Below are 20,791 nucleotides of genomic sequence, written 5' to 3'. Positions count from 1 at the left end.
TGTTCAGCAGCCCTCAATCTCTACAGGTCCCTCATCCAGCATTTATGGTGGCATTGAAAGCCTCCTTCACCGCCGTGGTAGTCACTACGCTGGCCGCGTTGGTGCACGGTCATGGCTACATGTCCGTGCCCAAGTGCGAATACACATTCGAGGGCGACACGACGCAATTCATGGCGACAATCGAGGCGTCCGCGTCCGGATTCAGCGGCTCGTTCAGCGGATCCCCCGCCGACAATACGGCTGCCTTCGCCAAGGGATTCGAGGCCAGCAAGTACACGTCGCTCAAGGAGATGGTTTCGGATTTGGGCAAGGTGACCTCCGCAGACTTCACGATGGAGTGCGGATACACAAACCCGGACGAGACCGCGCAGCCATTGCCGAAGACCTACGTCGAGTGGGCTCACGGTAGCGGTGAAGGTTTCACCTCATCGCATGAAGGTCCATGCGAGGTCTGGTGCGACGACGTCCGCGTCTTCCAGGACGATGATTGTGCAGCGCACTACTCGACGGCGCCGGCGAAGGTTCCGTATGACCATGACGTGTGCCTTGGTGCTAGTCGCTTGACATTCTACTGGCTGGCGTTGCACTCGTCCACCTGGCAGGTGTACACGAACTGCGCTGCTCTGGAGAAGACCACGTCCACTGGTGCCGCTTCAAAGTACGCGGTGGGTGGCAGCCCCTCGACGCCGACGGCTAGTACGGAGAGCTCGGCCGCAACGACCACCAGCACGGAGGGGTCAGACGAAGCTTCGACTACTACGGTTACTACAGAAGCTCCAGCGACACAGACTACTACTGCACCCGCAGCAACCACTGCTGCTCCGACAGTGACGACGGCTCCGTCTACTGGTACGAGCAAGTGCCATGTCCGTCGCCGCCACTAGATGTATCGTTCGGTACATGTAGCAACAGAGCACCGTTTTAGTAGAAATTGTTTGTGTACCGTGTTAAAATGGCATCTTCAAGTGATATTCTCGCTTTGGGGTGGATTACTAGTATTTAGAGGTCTTCACTTGGTTGAAGCGGATTGCGGCGTTGAGTCCTGTGTGTAGGTATCAGTGGCATAAGGCCAGCCTCAAATCTGAAGGGTGCGATCCCCATCGTTCCATCTGCCCTTAAGCACGGGTGTCAAGCAGATCCCATGATTGCCTCGATTCGCCCAGCTCGATTTTAATGCCCGTGCAGACTCTGCAGAGCCTCTTTTGTAATCTGGATCGGAATAAGTGCCCAATGCTCGGACAGCGAATGCCCCACAATCAACCATTTTGCATTTCGCTCACGGCAACACACCTCTCTCGCCTTCAGCAGCTTCAGACAGCAAACAGGTTTTCAAAGATGGTTCTCGGAAAAGCTTCCTTCGCGGCGATCGTGGGCTCGGCCATGCTCTCTGCTACCGTGCAGGGCCACGGCTCCATGTCGGTGCCGAAGGTGGAGTTCACCTTCGTCGGTGACACGACGCAGTACATGGGGACGATCGACTCCAGCACTTCGGGTTTCACCGGCACCTTTGGCGGCTCTCCGACCGACAACACGGCCAACTTTAACAAGGGCTTTGCTGCCAGCAAATACTCGTCGCTGAAGGAGTTCATGGCCGACAAGTTGGTCCTTGTGAACAAGGAATTCACCAAGGAGTGCGGCTACACCAACCCGGACGAGGCCGCACAGCCGGTGCCCAAGACGTACGTTGAGTGGAGCCACGGCGACGGTGAGGGTTTCACGGCCTCGCACGAGGGCCCGTGCGAGGTGTGGTGTGACGACACCCGTGTGTTCCAGGACGACAACTGCCCCAAGAACTTCCCCACCGCCCCGGCCAAGTTGCCCTATGACCGCGACGCGTGCCTCGGCTCGTCGGGTTTGTCCATCTACTGGATTGCGCTGCACTCGGCCTCGTGGCAGGTGTACATCAACTGCGCCGCTCTTGAGAAGACTACCTCCTCGGGCGCTACATCCAAGTTCGCCGTGGGCGGCGGTGGCGGTGGCGGCGGCACCTCGAACTCGACCACGCCCGCTACCGACTCTTCGTCTAGTGAGCAGACTACCGATGCCTCGGCTGCTTCGGCTGCTACGGACGCACCGACGGTCACTGAGGCCCCCTCTTCCCCTGCATCCCCTGCTACGGATGCCCCTTCGTCCCCTGCTACGGATGCTCCAGCTACCCCTTCGTCACCTGCTACGGATGCCCCGGCCACCACTGAGGCCCCCGCCACGGACTCGCCTGTGGTCACTTCAGCCCCGGAGACCGGCGCCAGCCAGACTAGCGACAAGTGCAGCGTTCGTCGCCGCCGCCGCAACTAGACGCCACGATAGTTTCTTAGCGTTTTAGGGCGCCTTTGTGTGTATAGCGTATTGTAGTCTTCGACCGAACAGCGCTCGGAGGCATGTAAAGCAGCAAGGTTTCGTGGTAGAGTCGGTCATGAGACCGTCGGAACGAATTCATAAATGGACGTTGACGTGTTTTCCGCCGATGCTGTCGTCTAACGAGCATGCCGTGGAGACTTCACAGCACCGACACCTGGCAAAAACCTCTGTTCTTCACCATTTCATTTGTCTTCTCAGGCTTGACACCAACATCTAAACTCTACAGACCAATCGGGGAACACTGTTACCAAGGGCATTCGCTACCCGCTATGCACAAACGCGTCTCCAGCTTCGCGCCAGGACCCAACAAACGCGCTATTCTAACTGCGGCGACGACGCACCGAGCACTTGGTGGTGTCGGTGTTGGTAGCAGGCGCGTCTGTCGTAGTAGCAGTCGTAGCAGCCGCTGTCGTGGCAGTCGGAGTGGCCGTCGTAGCAACGGGCGCAGTCGTTGTGGCGGTGGCGGGGGTATCCGTCGTAGTCGTCGTGGCAGTCGAGGCCGACGCGGAAGTGGACGTCGCGTAGTTGTTCTGGAAGTCCAGCGAGTTGGAGCTCGAGTTGGACGCGACGTTGGTGCCGACAGCCGACGATGCCGTGGACGTCGTGCTGGTGCTAGTGCTGCTGCCTGACGCGGCGTACTTGGACGTCGCGCCCGTTGACGTGGAGCTCTCGAGCGGCGCGCAGTTCACGTACACCTGCCAGGTGGACGAGTGCAGGGCCAGCCAGTAGAAGGTCAAGACGCTGCTGCCGAGGCACGCGTCGTGGTCGTAGGGCAGCTGGGCCGGAGCGGTGGTGAAGTCGGCGGCGCAGTCGTCGTCCTGGAACACGCGCACATCGTCGCACCAGACCTCGCACGGGCCTTCGTGGGAAGCGGTGAAGCCCTCCGAGTCCGAGTGCGCCCACTCCACGTACGTTTCCGGCAGAGGTTGGGCAGTCTCATCGGGATCGCACGCTCCGCAGGTGAGCGTCGCGTCCGTGACCGTGATAGTCGCCTTGTCGTCGATGAATTCCTTGAGCGACGAGTAGCTGCTGGACTCGAAAGCCGTGGTGAAGGCGGCCGTGTTGTCGGCGGGTGCACCGTTGAAGGTGCCGCTGAAGCCCGAGGCGGTCGCTTCGATAGTGGCGATGAACTGCGTCGGGTCGTTCGTGGTGAGGAACGTCACCGCCGGGTCCGACAGGTATCCGTGCGCGTTGGCGGTCGCTGCGAGCGCGGCCAGCATGGCCAGCATGGCGGAGAAGGACGTGGCCGACGCAACCATTTTCGACGATGGATTGGTGATTGGAAGTGCACTCGACCGAGCAAATTAAGATGTGACTGGAAGGAGCTCGTTAGTCGCCGGGGTCAAACTCCGTGGCGAGGGTGTACTGTGGTGCTCATGTGTACGAAGTGCTCATGTGTACGAAGTGCTCATGTGTAAGAAGTACTGGTCGCCTTGTATCACGACGCCAGATGTAGAGGCGACTGACACGCAAATCCTACCGGTCCATCTGGGTGACGATTTGCCGTGAAGCCAGCTGGCGCCTAGTAGACTAGTGAAACGTATGAAGACACCTTCGGCACCGACTGCGCCGGCAGAACTACGCACCTGGAATGGTGCTACTGCAGCACTGCACCCTGTTATCCGTTAGATGCAACGAGTTGTTGTTGGAAAAACGCGTTAAGGGATTAATAGCAAACGCAACATGTTCATACGCATTCTACGCTACGCGCGACAATATCTTCATGTCGATAATGACTAGCTGCTGCAGTTAACTCTTAGTCGCGGCGACGACGTACCGAGCACTTGCTCGTGGCGGTTGAAGTGGTGGCCGGTGCATCCGTCGTGGTCGTAGCAGTCGTGGCGGTTGGCGTAGCTGTTGTTGTCGCAGGAGCGCCGGTTGTCGTAGTCGCAGTAGTGCTGGTAGGAGCCGTAGTCGTCGCCGTCGTAGTCACAGTAGTGGCGGTGGGAGCCGTAGTCGTCTCCGCGGACGCCGACGCTGACGCTGACGTCGCGAAGTTCGAGTCGAAGTTGTACGAGCCCGACGAAGTTGTGGTGGCTTGTGAGGTCGAGTTCGTGCTGGTACTGGTGCTCGTGCTAGTGCCAGAGCTCGAGCCTGACACAGCGTACGAAGACACGGCACCAGTAGACGTTGTCGTTTCCAGGGGCGCACAGTTGACGTACACCTGCCAGGTCGACGAGTGCAGCGCCAACCAGTAGAACGTCAGCGTGCTGGTACCCAGGCAGGCATCGCGGTCGTACGGCAGTTCAGCAGGAGCCGAGGTGTAGTCGGCAGCGCAGTCGTCGTCGTGGAACACACGGACGTCGTCGCACCAGACCTCACAGGGACCTTCGTGCGAGGACGTAAAGCCTTCGGTAGACGAGTGCGACCACTCCACGTACTCGGCCGGAAGAGCCTGAGCCGTCTCGTCGGGGTCGCAGGAGCCACAAGTGAGCGTAGCGTCCGTGACGGTGACGGTGGCCAAGCCAGTGATGAGATCCTTCAGCGACGTGTAGCTGCTAGACGCGAAGGCCGTCGTGAAGGCGGCCGTGTTGTCCGCAGGTGAGCCTGAGAAGGTGCCGCTGAACCCGGACGCCGACGACTCGATGGTAGCGATGAACTGCGTGTTGTCCGTGGACGACGAGAGGAAGGTCACGGCCGGTTCCGTCATGTAGCCGTGGCCGTTGACACCAGCTGCGAGCACCGTCATGGCCAGCATTGCAGAGAGAGACGTCGTGGAGGCAACCATCGTGGAGATTATCTAAGGGTGGCTGCTGTTTGGTCGATGGCGCGCAAATTGGGATGTGAGCAGAGTGCCGACGCTAGCTTAATCGGGGCGGCATCGAGCCCACCCATGATGTGTTTGAAGGCCAGGCGGATAGCACGAACTCCGCCGTGCCAAAGCTTCTGGAGGCAATGGCCCGCCCTCCAGCGAGAAGATCAAAAAGATCACCATGAGCTTTCACCCGGCTCAGATTGGCGCGCTTGATTGGCGTCGAAGTGATAATTATCAGTTACGAACTTGACCCAGAGATAGCCCGGGCTCGTGCGTAAAGGTATGGCCAGAGCACCACCCGAAATCCGCCGGTCACGGTGGTCACTACTTGACTTCGTCTCGGCCAGATGCCCGGCTACTGATGTCTAGTCGAAGTTTGACTCGACGACGGTAGACACTCATACCTGAAGTTGATAGCGGATGAGACCAGCCGCGAAACAGGAAGCACGATAGCGACGTTGTCCCTTTGATGTCGTCGTTGGTGCTGCCGTCTTGGTGATCTGGTGCGGCCAGCGTTGTGGGCGTGCTGGTGCGTATCGCTGAATAAAGGCTTTTTTGTTTGTCGTCGGACACTGCCGGCGGAGTGTATTATCATGATATAATAGGTTGGATACGACGCCGGCATTGCTGGAGATTGGCCACAAGTCTGCAGTCTATTAAATGGATATGTAGACGTAGTAGCTCGTTGTTAGCCTGACCATTGATGTGAGATGCCTACCCACCACTAGTGTTCAAGCGACGAAATCTTTCGGGTAGTGAGCTGCATCCTCTTCGCAGCAAACACAACAACAAAAAGCAGCTGCGAAGATATGTAAAATACGATCGGGCAATAAATTACAATGGAAAACTACCAGCGTAAAATATACTTGACCATCACTCCTGTTGTGTACAAGAACACCATTATTGCTCCCTGAAATTTATTACAGAGCTAAGGATTGGACGCGATTGGGTGGAGAAGTGTCAAGCTATTTTTTAGGGGGGGGGGGGGGGGGGGGGGAGGAAGGGGATCACCACACCCACGGTCACGATCAGATCGGCAACCGCGCCCACGCCCATCATTGGCTGAGGCCTGAAAAGCCGTTTCTTGCTTCTCCCTCATCTGGATCGTCTCGTACTCCCTCCGAAGCATTTCCTTCGCTTCGAAGAGTGTCATGTTGCCGTGCGCTTCAATGATCTTCACCATCCCGTCATAATCTTGCGGGAGACTACCCGGCAATATCACCAGTCGCTCGTCATCTGCTACCATTGTCAAGGGGTTGGCTTGCTGGAAAGAAGACTTGCGAGGAAGAGGAGAAATTGAGTTGTGATTGAGAGATTGAGTTGGCGGAGTATGCCAGGAGAGCTGACGTCTCTCATGGCCATTCAGGTGTGTGTGGCTACATTGTGTAGTGCACATCCTATTGTGTAGTTATCATAGCTTATCATAATGAATAAACATGCTTGATAGTAGGATTAGTGTGATACACGCGAGGGAGCTCTCTGCTGTCATCCATTCCCGCAACAGCCTCTTCGGAGGGAGGCAGAGGGCGATAAGAAGCCTCAGCCCCCCCCCCCCCCCCCCCCCCGTGGTCCACAAGCACCCCCACAGCCCTACCAGCAGTTGGATTAACAACGCGGGAGGTAATGCAAGATACGGAGTCGGAGAGTTTGCCGAAACGAGGCCAGTTTTGTGGTTTAGGGGACATTTTTTTGGGACAGAGGCATTTTAGGCAAGAATTTAAACCCAAGAAAGGGGACATATTAAATGGGACATGTTCAAGTTGAAGTGGAATGGCAACTTCTCACTGCTGTCGGGCACATGCTCTCCAAGTTTGTGGCTTGGACCCATGGAGCTGCGTGCTACAACTACACCAGATGCAGCACGTGCGTTCTGAGCTGCACGTTATTGAGGTGCATGCTCTTAGGTGCTGCTCTTAGTGTGCAAGGTTGTCATTGCCAACCTCATTCTGCATTTTACCAAGACACGCCAACATCGAACTGTTCAGACTTCCACGGTAAGAGCGCGCATGTTGTATTTTGCTTTTGATGCTACCATGTAGTGCACTAGCTGTCTTTGAGCATCGTGATCCCCCCTGCACGGCGTCGCAGCTGAGCTAGAGTTGTGGACCGAAAGGTTTGCAGCTCGAAAAGGCCTCACCGCTCGGATTTGCTTTTGCACTGATATGATTGCTTCATTTGTAATCCCAATTTGATCTGAAATGATGCTGACTTTAAATGCAACTGTGCTTTAGATGCCTCGTTCTCTTCGACAGAGGATCATTTGCCAGAATCAGGAAGCGCTACCAGAGCGGATCTCCTTTTGCGGACTGTTCTCAGTGAACAACGCTCTGCAGCAGCCCGACCTGTTGACTTGCGCTGCGATGAAGACCGTTCTTCTGAAGCTCAAGAAGGATCGTCCTGATGAGGACCACGGCCATCCCCGTGATGGGGCATACTCAACTCATACCATGCATTTGGCGTTGAAGTGCTTCAAGAAGCGACTTATCTACATGAACAAAAAGTTCGCAAGCGGCGAGGGCAGTCGCGCTAAGCACATTGTGCGATCGCAAAAGCCTGCCCTCCTCCTCATCGGTCGGCGCCCCGGTCAACAAGAAGATACTTGGCATTGTATTGCCAGGGCGACGGTAGGAAAAAGGCACTTGTTCATTGAGTCGGATAACTTCATGTTCTTTTCGAACGATGTGACCAAGTTGACTTCCTACTTCCAGTTCATCGACGGAGTATACTCCATTGAGGACATTCCACACACTGTGAAGAAAGATCGTAGGCGTAGACGTGGTAAAAATAAGTGTACTCAATAATTGGTACAATGTATTTTGTTTTCCTTTCCTGTTGAGCTAATAATATATCAATTTCTCAATAGTTGGTTGATAATTCGAAGCCAGTTTCATAATTTTATTTTTATTTATTTTTGTAATTTAAAGGCATTGATCCTTCAACTACTTAGCTGTGGTTTCATGAAAGTGGTGCTTTGCACAAAGCTTTTCGTAGTCGTTGGAACGTTGGCTTCGTAAGTGACTTCGTAAATATGTCTGCTACTGTAGCGGGGCTACACATTCGGTTCACCTCCTACCTTAGTGCAACATGCACTGAGGAATACATTCAGGTGACCACTCCACAGGGTGATCCACATTCATAGCAAAAGGCATATGACTGGTAGAAAGTAACACCTTTCTACCAATGAGAGTCATTCAATAGATAGGGGTTCTGCCATCCATCCAATGGCAGAACCTCTCATTAGAAATAACAGTTTTAGGAGGAAACCCCATTTACAATCAATACACTTCTCATTTGGCACCAAAGCTATCGTTCGGTTTGAGCCCCCGCAAAACGAGTTCCGATCGAGGGCGGAGTTCCTCGATCTGCAACAGGGCAAGCATGACGTGCATGCTTACGCCCAAAGGGCACGGTACTTGGTCTCGAACATCGTGACCAACCCGATCGACGAGGCGACAAAGGTCGTCACGTTCATGAAGGGCCTTAGAGATGGGCCTGTGAAGACCTATCTCTTCCGAGAGTATCCAAATACTCTCGAGGCTGCAATTGCGCTCGCAATGCAAGACGCGTTTAGCCGGCGGCAGGCTAAACTGCATGTGAACGCCCCGCGGCTAATGCCACGACCGGTGGTAAGGCCGTCTGGAGGTCCCGAACCAATGGACCTCTCGAGTGCGACCGCTGCTGGGAACCAGCAGCGTCGTGGATCAACGAATGTGCGTTGTTTCCGCTGCGGAAACATCGGTCACTACGCTCGCGAGTGTACAGCACCTGTGCACGCGGTGAGGAGCCGTCGTGGCGATACTGGGTATCGCCACGGGCAATAAAAAAACTAAAGGGACCAGCAGGCGCGGGGCGCCCTGCTGGTGATGCGGTCGAGCGTGTCGACATCGGACACGCTGCAATGAAGATCGCTGCCCCCAGTGAGAGTCAATCTCACTGCAAGAAGCAAGATGACAAGCCGAACCTTGTCATCCTGAAGGTAAGCTCGAAGAGAGAGAGGTCTCTTCGTGCTCTAGTGGACTGTGGTGCGTCGAACAACTTTGTTCGACTGCAGAGCCTTCCAAGGCTTGACTTCGAGGAGGTAGAAACACCTCGAAGTCTATTAGAAGTGAGGCTAGCAACGGGTGTCGTTGTTAGAACCGAGAAGCGTATCGTACGCGTACGCTTCTCTTATCAAGAGAAGGAGTTCGTCGACGAGCTTATCGTCCTCGAACTGGACGATAAGTTCGATATGGTGTTGGGCATGCCGTGGCTTGCACGGCATGATCCGGTGATCGACTGGATGAAGCGCACGATCGTGCGCTTCGGGAGCAGCAGCAGCGCGACAGAGAGCGATAGCCCTGTCGGCGCAGCACATGCACCACGTGGTGCATGCGGCCCTCCACCAGAGACAGCGCGGAATGCGGCTGTCTCCGGTCACCCGAAGCGAACGCCAACGACTGCGAGAGTCGTTGGAAGAAGATGTGAAACGAATCAGCAGGGCCTGATTCGATCGGATTCGAGAGGGTCTCGAATGGCCGGGGCGACGCGGTCGTGTCGACAGATAATGTCGACACACAAATTGTCGAAAAACACTCCGCCGTTAGGCGTAGAGGTAAAGAAGACGCGTCGGTTCTGGGAGCCGACGCTGCAAGCAGTGCGGACGGTTGCAAACGTCCCGCACCGGAAATGCTTGCGAGCTCGCATGCAGCCGGGCTGCACGACGAAGCGGTGCGCGATCAAGCCGGGCTTGAACGCGTGCACCCGCGGGTAGAACCCGCCGGCGAATACAAGGAACAACTGTCCACGGCCGGGCCTGGACAAGAAGAAACTCGCGGAGCCGGGCTCCGCACGAGAAGTGAACGGCGCAAGCGAGCAAAGCTGCGCAAGTCTCGGTCAGGGACCGAGACGCTACAAGCAGTGTCTGCCGGGCAGACACAGGAGTTGGAGAAGACCGTCGAGACATTGAGCGTCTTGACGCGTACGAGTATTGGTCTCCAATACAAGAAGGTGAGGCTGGATAATCCCCCGACGTTAGCGTCGGAATTGATGTCGCTCCCAGTCACAAGCTGGAAGCGTTTCGCTCGCGAACTGCACGATGGACGCATCGAGCAGATCTGCATCCTCTCGGACGTCGAGAGGATGACGTGCGAAGCAGAAGAGCTGAATCAGCTCATCTCTGAGGGTGCGGACGCCCTCAGCGCGAAGTCGAAGAAGGAACGCTTCGACGAGCAAGGCTGGGACTCGCTCAAGGCGAGCCCCTTTTACAAGGTCTTGCGTGAGTACAAGGATGTACTCCCGGACGACATTCCTGCGGAGTTACCGCAGGACAAGGGTGTTCAGCACGAGATTGATCTCGTGCCGGGAACGAAGTATTGCGTCACGCGACAGTGGCCACTGCCGCGTGAGCAAGTCAAGGCAATCGACGACTTCTTTGAAAGTCGTCGCAATGCAGGACAAGTGCGGGGATCGAAGTCCCCGCACAGCGCGTCTACGTTCTGTGTGAAGAAACCACAGGGCGGGTGGCGCATCGTTCATGCGTACAACAAGCTGAACGATACGACGGTACCGGCACAGACGCCGATACCTCGAAAAGATGTGATCATCGATTCGATGACCTCGAGTACTATCTTCAGTACTCTTGATCTGAGTGACGGGTTCTGTCAGATCCTCATGCGTGAGAGTGATATCCCTCTCACAGCGGTAAGCACTCCGAGCGGCATGCTCTGGGAGTGGCTCATGATCCCGCAGGGGCTGAAGAACGCCCCAGCGACGTTCAACAGGTGCGTCACGCACTTGTTGCGCTCGGTGCGCGACTTCGCACCGAACTATTTCGATGATGTGTTCATTCACAGCCGGGCTGTGAATGGGAGATCGGATGTGGAGATGCATACTGAGCATCTCCGCAAGTTGCTTGAGCTCATGCGAAAGCACAAGCTCTATGCGAACCTGAAGAAGTGTATCTTCGGGGCGACCGAGATACCCGTACTTGGGTGTCTCGTGGGGAAGAACGGCGTACGCCCTGACCCAGGAAAGGTCAGAGTGATCAATGAATGGCCTACGCCTTCAAATGTAAAGGAACTGCGGCAGTTCCTTGGACTCGCCACGTACTTGTGCAAGTACGTGAGCAACTACGCGGGCAAGATTCGCCCGCTGTTGCAGCTCTTGAAGAAAGAAGCTGCATGGGAATGGACTGCTGATTGTCAGCAGGCCTTTGAAGCAGTCAAGCAGGGCTTGACTGAGGCGCCGATCTTGGCGGTGGCCGACCAAGATCGCCCATTCCACGTTGTGTGTGATGAATCCGATTTCGCGATCGGATGCGCACTGATGCAACGCGATCACGAAGGTCGTGATCGTGTGGTTTACTACCAATCGCGTCAGCTGAAGCCAGCTGAGAGCAAATACCCGGTACATGACAAGGAACTCCTTGCCATGAAGTATGCACTCGCAAAGTTTCGAGTGTATCTACTTGGGAGTAGACCATCGTGGTCTCCACCGACCACGCATCGTTGCGTACGGCGATCAAGTCGCCGCACATATCACAAAGAATGGCACGGTGGCTGTCATTCTTTGCGGAATACAACTTCCAGGTTGAGTACAAACCTGGAAGGTTGAATGTCGTGGCCGACGCGCTTTCGCGTCGACCAGATTATGCGGTGACCGAGGCCGACGCCAACGCAGTTGGCGTCGTCAGGACGACTACACCCTCGTCGTCCTTGTTGAACGACATGAAGGCCGCATACGCGCATGGTGCGGATGCGAAGCAATTGTTGGAGTACTTCTCCACACCTTCTGACAAGTCTCATCAGAAGCTGGCCAAACACCTTCGTGCTCATGTACACCGTTATCGTGTACACAATGGTCTGCTGCTTTACAGCGCAGTCGACGACAACGCAGATCGCATTGTCGTGCCGGATGATCATGAGTTGAAGCTCAAGATCACGTACGAGTACCACGATGCCCCGACATCGGGACATCCTGGCCGTGAGAAGACATATTTGCTTCTCACGCGTGACTTTTACTGGAGTCACCAGTACAAATGGGTACGCAAGTACGTTCGTGCTTGCGAAGTATGCCAGCGTGTGAAGCCTGCGCCCAACTCGCAGGCTCCGCTTCAATCACTACCGACTCCGTCGGAGTGCTGGCAGTCCATTTCAATGGACTTTGTTTTTGGTCTTCCGCAAGACAACATGGCATTGTGGTCTTTGTTGACCGCTTCAGCAAGATGGTGCATCTTGCTGCAGTACCAGCCGAGGTGACAGCCAAACAGACGGCATGTCTGTTTGTCGACATGGTGTTTAGACACCAACTCGACATCGTGTCGGATCGGGATCCGCGCTTTACAGCGCGATTCTGGCAAGAAGTGTTTACACTTCTTGGGACGCAGTTGTCCATGTCGACTGCGGATCACCCGCAGACCGACGGACAAACAGAGCGTGTTGGTTGACACCATGAAGAGCTACGCGCACTCGTTCCATCAATGGAGCGACTGCTTGCCGATGGCAGAGTTCGCCATCAACAACTCGGTGCATGTCTCGACAAGACACACACCGTTCTATGTGAATGCCATGAGGCACCCACGCGTACCGAGCGTACTCGGTGCGGTAGCTCCTTCCTTAAGTGGGGGAGGATATCCGGTTAATTCAAAACAACCGGATAAGCACGCTGATACAAGCAATGTATCAGCTGTGACGACTCGCGCACGTACTGCGCGCAGTCATGGCGACGACAAAACAGTGTCTACGACGGGCGTAGACACTTTAAACGACAACGAACATCACGCGCAGGCCGGGCCTGCTGCGAACAAGGAGCACGAACTGAACCAGGGGTTCAGCTCGGATGCAATGGACTTTGTCCAGCGTCGACAAGCCGTAATTCGGTTTGTCCAGGACGCGATAGCAGCTTCTGTCGATCGACAGAAGCTGAATGCCGATAACACCGGCAGAGGAAACACAAATGAATTCAAAATTGGTTCATTAGTTCTGTTAGCTACGCAGAACTTAGCTAAACATGCAGTTTCCGATTTCGGAGCAAGCAAGCTTGCTCCACGCTTCATTGGGTCATTCACTGTGTTGGCGAAGCATGGCAACGCGTGCACACTGGACATACCGTCCAGCATGCGCCTGCACGCAACGTTTTACGTTGGGCGACTGAAGCCGTACGTGCAGCACGAGTCACCTACGTCTGGTGACTCGCCAAAGCGCTCTCGAGCGCGGCGACGCGCTTCAAGGCGCCAGAGAGCCTCGTCCCGACCTCGACCTTTACGTTCGAGGTCGTCTGCGCAACCTCCGCGAGCTGAGCCTTCAACAAGCTCAGCTCCTGACGCAGAGCAGCGAACTGCGACGCTTGGAGACGCTCAACAGCCTCCAAGCGAGACTCAAGGTTTGGTTGACCAAACCCGGGGCGTCTAGGGTTCACTTCCGTAGTCGAGGGGAACTCCCTCTCCACCCGGAGAGTAGATGCCCACTCCGGTTTCGACAGCAATGATCTTGCCTGTCTTTTTTCGGATGGCATGTTTCTCATGCCATCTCGAGTGGTATCCAGCAACAGAGAGGCGACTCTCTGTTGCCGCGCTTGTCGTCATCGCCGTCGAGGCGATGCCAATAGCGGTTGTGGCGGAGGCAGCGGCCGTCGTCGTCATTGAGGCGACGACAACACTTGTTGCTGCCGATGCATCCGGCAACTTAGTCAAAGACGTCGTTGGCGTGCTCATTAAGAATGAGCACGTGTTCTCCCGAAGAAATTCTGGATTGACGTGTCGGGACCGGCACGTCAAATCCTAACGGGGATGGTGTAGCGGGGCTACACATCCTACCTTAGTGCAACATGCACTAAGGAATACATTCAGGCTGACCACTCCATAGAGTGGTCCACATTCATAGCAAAGATATGACTGATAGAAAGCAACACCTTTTTACCAATAAGAATCATTGATTAGATAGGGATTCTGCCATCCATCCAATGGCAGAACCTCTCATTAGAAATATCAATTTTAGGAGGAAACCCCATTTACAATCAATACACTTCTCATTTGGCACCAAAGCTATCGTTCGGTTCCTTTGTCTTAGTTTAAGTATACTTGTGGATACAAGTATACTGAACTTAAGTTAATACACCTACGCTTCCTCATACACGTGCGCACACGTGTAAGCTTAAGTAGTGGGTCTGCTTAGACCCATTACAGCTACCATTTCTTTGGTATTGCAGTACTGTATCGAGAATTCTTTTTTCGCTACTTTCTCTTGTACAAAGGCGTATCTAATGTGAATATGTTTCGATTTGCCATGCAATTCGGGGTTGTATGAGAGCTTGATACAGCTTTGGTTGTCCTCATATTTGATGATTGCATGAGGACTGGTGTGGTTTATTTCTGTAAGCAAGAGGTTGAGGAAGATCACTTCCTGTATGCAGTGGCATAAAGCGATGTATTCTGCCTCCGTTGTGGAGAGCACGATTGTGTAATGGTTTCTGGATTGCCACGATATAGGGCTCCCACACATGCATGTGATGTATCCGCCTACCGATCGACGTGTGCCGGGGCAGTTGGCGTAGTCCGCATCTGAAAAGGCTGAGATGTAGTGCTCCGTTTTATACAGCGTTTTATAGCTCAAACTTTTGGATACCTCCTAAGGTAATACCGAAGTTGCGGGTGCCATTGAGGTATTTTAGACCTCTCTTGACCGCATTCCAATGAGCTTTACCTGGATTTGCGAGGAATTGACTGACTTCTCGAAGGAAGCAAGCTAGGTCTGGTCTAGTTCCCTTCATCAAATACATGAAGCTACCGACTGCCTCTCTGTACGGGATCGCAGACATCTCATCCTTCTCCGCCTGCGTTGCAGGGCACATGTTAAGTGAGAGTTTGATACTCGAATCGGTTGGTGTACCGAGATCAGATGAGAGAAGCGGTCCAGTACCTTGGTAGCGTACTTCTCCTGGTGGATAAAGATGGATCTGTTTTTCCGGTCTCGGACGATCGACCAACCGAGGAGATACTGAGCTTCGCCAAGGCCAGACATTTTGAAGCGTTTTTGAGCGCGTCCTTAATGGAGGTAACGATAGCAATCGTAGGTGCTACGATAAGAAGGTCATCAACGTAGACTAGGATGTAGCACGTATGTCCATCGACTTCTCCAACGAAAACGCATTGGTCTTTGGAGAGTTTGCGGAATTTCATGATTACCAGAAAAGTACATAGTGTAAGGTACCAGATCCGAGGTGCTTGTTTGAGACCGTAAAGACTCTTCAGTAGTTTACATACCAATGTTCTTTCCCTCAAGTGGCAAAACCTTCGGGTTGCTCCATGTAAATATCTTCGTCGAGGAATCCATTTAGGAAAGCCGTTTTGACATCCATTGGATGGATCTCAAGGTCAAGAAGAGCTGCTATGGTGAGTAGTAGCCGGAGGACTTCCATGGGGATAACGGGTGAAAAGATTTCGTCATAATCAATACCGTATTTTTGAAGGAATCCTTTAATCACCAGTCGTGCTTTGTAGCGATCGATCGTGCCATCGCCTTTGTATTTGACAACAAACACCCATCGGCACTGTAAGGCTCGTCTTCCTTTGGGTAGTTTTGTAAGTAGCTACGTTTTGTTTTCCATCAGTGACTTATACTCGGCGCGTGTGGCACTTTTCCACTGGAGTGCTTCGGGTAGACGCGTTGCTTCTCGGTATGTCTTTGGTTCCGAAATGTGTCGGATCGCAAGCAATGAGTATGTTTGTCCCTCCAGCGCTCGTCGTTCCTCCACATCGAGTGGATCATTGAGGAGGTGTATTAGATCTGTGTGTTCTTGGGCGTGTTTTGCCTTTTTGTTCGAACCTTTGCTGTCGTCAGCTGCAAGTGCTGTCGCGCTGCGTTTGAGCATTTCAACGAGAGATGGTAGTGATTGTGGTGTGGGTGCTGTGGTTTCAGCGCTAGGTCTGAGTAGGTCTCCCGTGGTTGGAGATTGAAGAAACTCTATCTTAGGAAATTCCTGTTCTCGGAACTGAACATCCCTACTGTAGATGATCCGATTTTCGGTCGTGTCGAGAAGTCTGTACCCCTTCTTATTCGACGGAATACCTAGATATGTGCACTTCTTCGCTCGTTTTTCGAGTTTGGTCCAATAGAGTTCTGGAATGTGCGCATATGCCGCGCACCCAAAGACTTTGATGTAGTGTGCGGATGGTTTGCGCTTGAACCACTTTTCGTGAGGAGTGATATTGTCCGTAACAGAACTTGGAGTGATGCTCAGGAGATCGATGACATGTTTCACGCATTCTCCCCAGAGAACGTGTGGTAAGTTCCCATCAATTAGGAAGGCTCGTGTTCGTTCAAGTAGTGTGTGCGTCCTTCTCTCTGCGACCCCATTTTGCTGAGGGGTGTAGGCATTCGTGAATTGGGCGTGTGTGTTGTATTTCTTAAAGATGATTCGACTGAGCTTTTCATATTCTCGGGCGTTGTCGCTTTGGAGGTGACGGATCTCTTCATCGCACATTTTCTCGGTGTACTCGAGCTGGCCTACGTCAGCGCGAAACATGTTGCGAGCTTTCTTTCTGAAGTTCTCATAGCATTCGTAGAGGTCTGACTTCCGCTTGATGATGTAGATAAACATATAGCGTGAATAGTCATCGATGAAAGTGAGAAAGTAATGGCAGCCCGAGAGTGTTGCAACTGACAATGATCCAGCCATATCGGTATAGACCTTTTCAAGAGGGAATTTCGCCCTTTCAACGGATCGTTTATTGAACGGGTTACGGTGCGACTTTGCGTATGTGCATAATGAACAGAAGCATTCTTTGCTGGAGTCAAATCTCGACAGTCCCATGTCCTTAACTTTGTCGGTCTTAGCCAGATCCTGCATAATGTGAAAGTTAGGATGACCCATTCGTCTGTGCCAGAGCATGATGTTATCGGACATACCTGTGTTGGCCACGTGGGTCGCTTGGTCACTATCAGTTGGGAGAGCCTTGAACTGGTACAGATTGGTTCCTTCTCCAGTCCTGGCCTCGAATTTGGTACGGTGAGCGTAGAACAGAACGCATATCTTGGCGTTGGGGAAGTTGATCTTGTAGTTTCCATCAACTGGTTGGCGCACCGAGAGCAAATTGAACTTGAGTTCGGGTGAGTAGAGCACATCGCTCAGTGAAATGATGCGCTTGCTTCCCTTGGTGTCGGTGACAGTCATGTTCACAGTGCCCGTGCCTAGAATTGGGATCTGGTGGTTTCCACCAACAGTGATGGTTTTACCAATGATGGTTTTCAAGTCCTCGAACCAGTGCGGACTGGACGTGACGTGGCGGGTACAACGAGAGTCGATCGTCCACGCGGGGTCATGGGGCACATCTTGAGCCGTTAAGCTGATCTCGTTCTTCATCGGAGTCAGATCAAGCGTGGTGATAGCACTCGCTCCCGTCAGAGCCGTTGCCTTTTTGGTTACGTCTTCCGCGAAACTTGTTGAAGCTTTGATGGCCATGGCGGTCGGGGCGTCCACGATTGTTGTGGCGTCTGTCGCTCTCGTTGTGGTTGTCGTTTCCGTGGCCATTGTTGTGGCGGCTGCGAGAATGGCGGTCTCCACCGCGATTCTTGTAGTCTCCCTTGTAAGGATGCTGGCGTTGCGTTCCTTGAAGAGGTTTCAGCTTGAAATTGGCTGGTAGGATGGTTCCCTCCTTGACTTGGCCGCTTTGGATATGACGCTGCAGAATATAGCAGTCAACCGTGTCGTGGTTATTGCGTCCACAGTTCGAGCACTTGCGAGTCGTCACAAGAGCTGTCGCCTTCTTCGGTGGTGTTTCCACTTTGGCTGGCGCTTCAGCTTGCAGTGCCTTTTCAGCTTGAGTCTCCCGAGATTCTGGGGTCCGTTGTTTTAGAGTGTGGCGACTGCGCACCATCTCGTTGCGGACCTTGGTTTCAATGTGCCGCTTGAGTTCCTCGTATGGGACATAACCCTTCCAGCTGCCATCTCCACTTTCCAGACATCAGGCAAGGCGTGATACAGGTATATGGTCTTTTGTTCATCTGCCATCACGCTGTTGGTGGTGTCGGAGGCTGCCTTCATTCTCTCTTCCATCTCGTAGATGAACTTGTTGAGATCGGTGACTTCTTCGTACTTCAGAGCCATCAGATAGTTCATGATGTAGTACGGGTCTCCGTGGATGGCAGTGGCCTCGTACATGACACACAGAGTCGTGAAGATCTCGTACGGCGTCTTTTCGCCTTGATCGTGAGGACATGTTGGTCGCCAATGGTCTTCATGAGAAACGCCTTAGCTTTCGCTTCCATCCGGCGTCTTGAAGCTCAGCTTGGGGCGTCTGACCCTTAGCCTCTCTGCTTTCTGACGGTCCAGCTGTTTCTTTGCAGTGAAGGACTAGGGAGATTCTCCTGGTCCATCTCAACGTCTCCGTCTCCATCTTCATTGACCACAGCGGTGCTGTCGTCCGAGGCTTCACTCGATGAGGAGCTGGGTGCATCTGCACTTGGAGCGCCGATCTCGTCCAGGGTCTTCTTGACAGCCTGGTTGTCCTCCGCCGTGAAGAACTTGGAGTACTTGGGATCGAGCTCATCGTCGTCGCTGAAGTCGGATTCAGACTCCCTCGCGTAGTCGGCTTGAGTGACGAAGCCGATGAGGTTCTTGCCTTCGAGTGCGGCGGTGGCACGTGTCTTCCAGATCACGAAGTTCCGGCCGTTGAGGCGCGGGAAGTCACGGTCGTCGGTGGGCGAGGCTTGCGTTGGGCTCATAACCTGTCAAGGGGTTGGCCTGCTGGACAGAAGACTTGCGAGGAAGAGGAGAAATTGAGTTGTGATTGAGAGATTAAGTTGGCGGAGTTTATCAGGAGAGCTGACGTCTCTCATGGCCATTCAGGTGTGTGTGGCTACATTGTGTAGTACACATCCTATTGTGTAGTTACCATAGCTCATCATAATGAATGAACATGCTTGATAGTAGGATTAGTGTGATACACGCGAGGGAGCTCTCTGCTGTCATCCATTCCCGCAACAACCATGTCACCCACGGCAGATAGACGCAAGCATAACTCATCGAATTGCATGAGATGCTGCATCAGATCGTCACCTGCTGCCATCGCAAACTCGTGGAGCTGCTTGCGCAGCTGCACACGATTATGCAGGAACGAAGAACCCGCGGAGCGTTTCCCACGCCTGGATGGCGAATGGCGCCTCACGAACCATCGACTGGTACGTAGGCCCGAGTAGTTTGATCAGCATGACCAGCGCCTTGAGGTCCGCGGCTTTCCATTCTGCAGAGCCTTGCAGCGCGGCCTCTTCTGTCTTGAGTACGACGTGGTTGAGAAGATCCTTGCGGGTGAGCATCATGCGGGCGTTAAACTCCCAAAGGAAGTAGTTGTCGTCCTGGAGGACATCGTTCGGACCGAGAGGGCTTGGGCTCATAATCACTAATGAGGTGCTTGTTGTAGGACACTTTTGCTGCTTGAGGTGTTTTGGAAAGTGAGTGTATTTGGAGTGAGCGATCTCTCCTCGTGCTAGCCGAGCTACCCAAAGCTCTACCTAATTCTACCTACATGTTTGCTCAGCCGATTATGGGCACCAGGACCCTTAGCAGTCACTCCGGTGGACTTCAACAACCTTCATTTGCATAACCTATCAAGTTGACTTCTGCCTCCAGTACGGAATAATGGTTTGTCCATGCACACATGTGGTCAACATGAGTTCAGCATGGCTCTGGCTACAGTCCAGAGGCTGTCGCCGACAACAGACTGAAGCAGGACTCCAACACCAAGCTAGAAGAACTCGTATCTCAATTCCAAATCACTAAAGGCTAGAATAGCAGAGCCATACCAATAATTATAGCTCGGTGCATTAAAAGTGGAGTATCGGGCGCTATTAGAAAATAAGAGTTGGAAAATGGTTGATATACCCAAAGGACGCAAGGCATTAGGCCGTCACTGGGTTTTGAGTGTAAAATATCACGCAAATGGTTCTGATGAGTTATTTAAAGCGCGACTAGTGGTTATGGGGATTTCCCAGCGATTTGGTGTTGACTCCGGAGAGATATTCTCTCGGTAGCCCGATATGAGTCACTAAGACTAGTGCTCGCAATTGCGGCCATAGAGGATTTACACATCCATCAAATGGATGTATCAACAGCGTTTCTGAATGGGGAACTATTAGAAGAAATATTTTATGTGTTCCACCATTAGAACTTAGGCAACGTCATAATGGCAAAGTCTGTATGATACTTAAGAGCTATATGGACTAAAACAGACGCCCCGTATTTGGTACAAGGTGCTGCACAGTTTTAGAGTCACTAGGCTTTTCTCGGTGCAAAAAGGAATACTGTTTGTACAAGAACAAGTGGGAGGATAATGGAGGAACCGGTGTCGTCTTGATATGTGTCTATGTGAATAACTTGACTATTACTGGCTCGAGGCTTTCAGCGGTAAATGAAATTAAGGCAAAGTTGTTAGAATGATTTAAATGAAGAACCTTGGTGAGATACATTATCTGTTGAAAATGGAGATCAGAAGAGATAGATCACGTAAACAACTCAATCTATCGCAACATAAGTACATTTTAGACCTGCCTGAAAAGTTTGATTTGATGAAATGCTTAATAGTAGTCACACCCCAAGCAGCAACTATTACATTGAAAAAAGAGACTAATCTCAGCGCTGAAGCTATTGCAGCACAGCCATATAACTACCGTGGACTGGACAATGAGTTGATGTTCTTTACGTTAACAT

At 53.1% G+C, this 20,791-nt stretch overlaps 2 protein-coding genes across 2 annotated transcripts; one reads left to right on the top strand and one right to left on the bottom strand.

Annotated features, from left to right (window-relative positions):
• Positions 1-1,335: 1,335 nt before the first annotated feature.
• Positions 1,336-2,295, top strand: KRP23_14899 (uncharacterized protein; the record flags this gene model as incomplete). The annotated part of the gene is made up of 2 exons (XM_067885776.1): positions 1,336-1,428; positions 1,774-2,295. 2 exons carry the CDS (start codon positions 1,336-1,338, stop codon positions 2,293-2,295), a joined length of 615 nt encoding a protein of 204 aa, XP_067737055.1.
• A 383-nt stretch (positions 2,296-2,678) lies between these two features.
• On the bottom strand, positions 2,679-3,617 carry KRP23_14898 (uncharacterized protein; the record flags this gene model as incomplete). Its single annotated transcript, XM_067885775.1, has 1 exon — positions 2,679-3,617. One exon carries the CDS (start codon positions 3,615-3,617, stop codon positions 2,679-2,681), a length of 939 nt encoding a protein of 312 aa, XP_067737054.1.
• Between the last annotated feature and the right edge of the window lie 17,174 nt (positions 3,618-20,791).

This window comes from Phytophthora ramorum (assembly GCF_020800215.1).
Source record: "Phytophthora ramorum isolate Pr-102 chromosome Unknown Phyram_PR-102_s0023, whole genome shotgun sequence".
NCBI lineage: Eukaryota > Oomycota > Peronosporomycetes > Peronosporales > Peronosporaceae > Phytophthora > Phytophthora ramorum.
The sequence above is the reverse complement of the archived record's forward strand: the minus strand, read 5'-3'. Positions and strand labels throughout refer to the sequence as shown.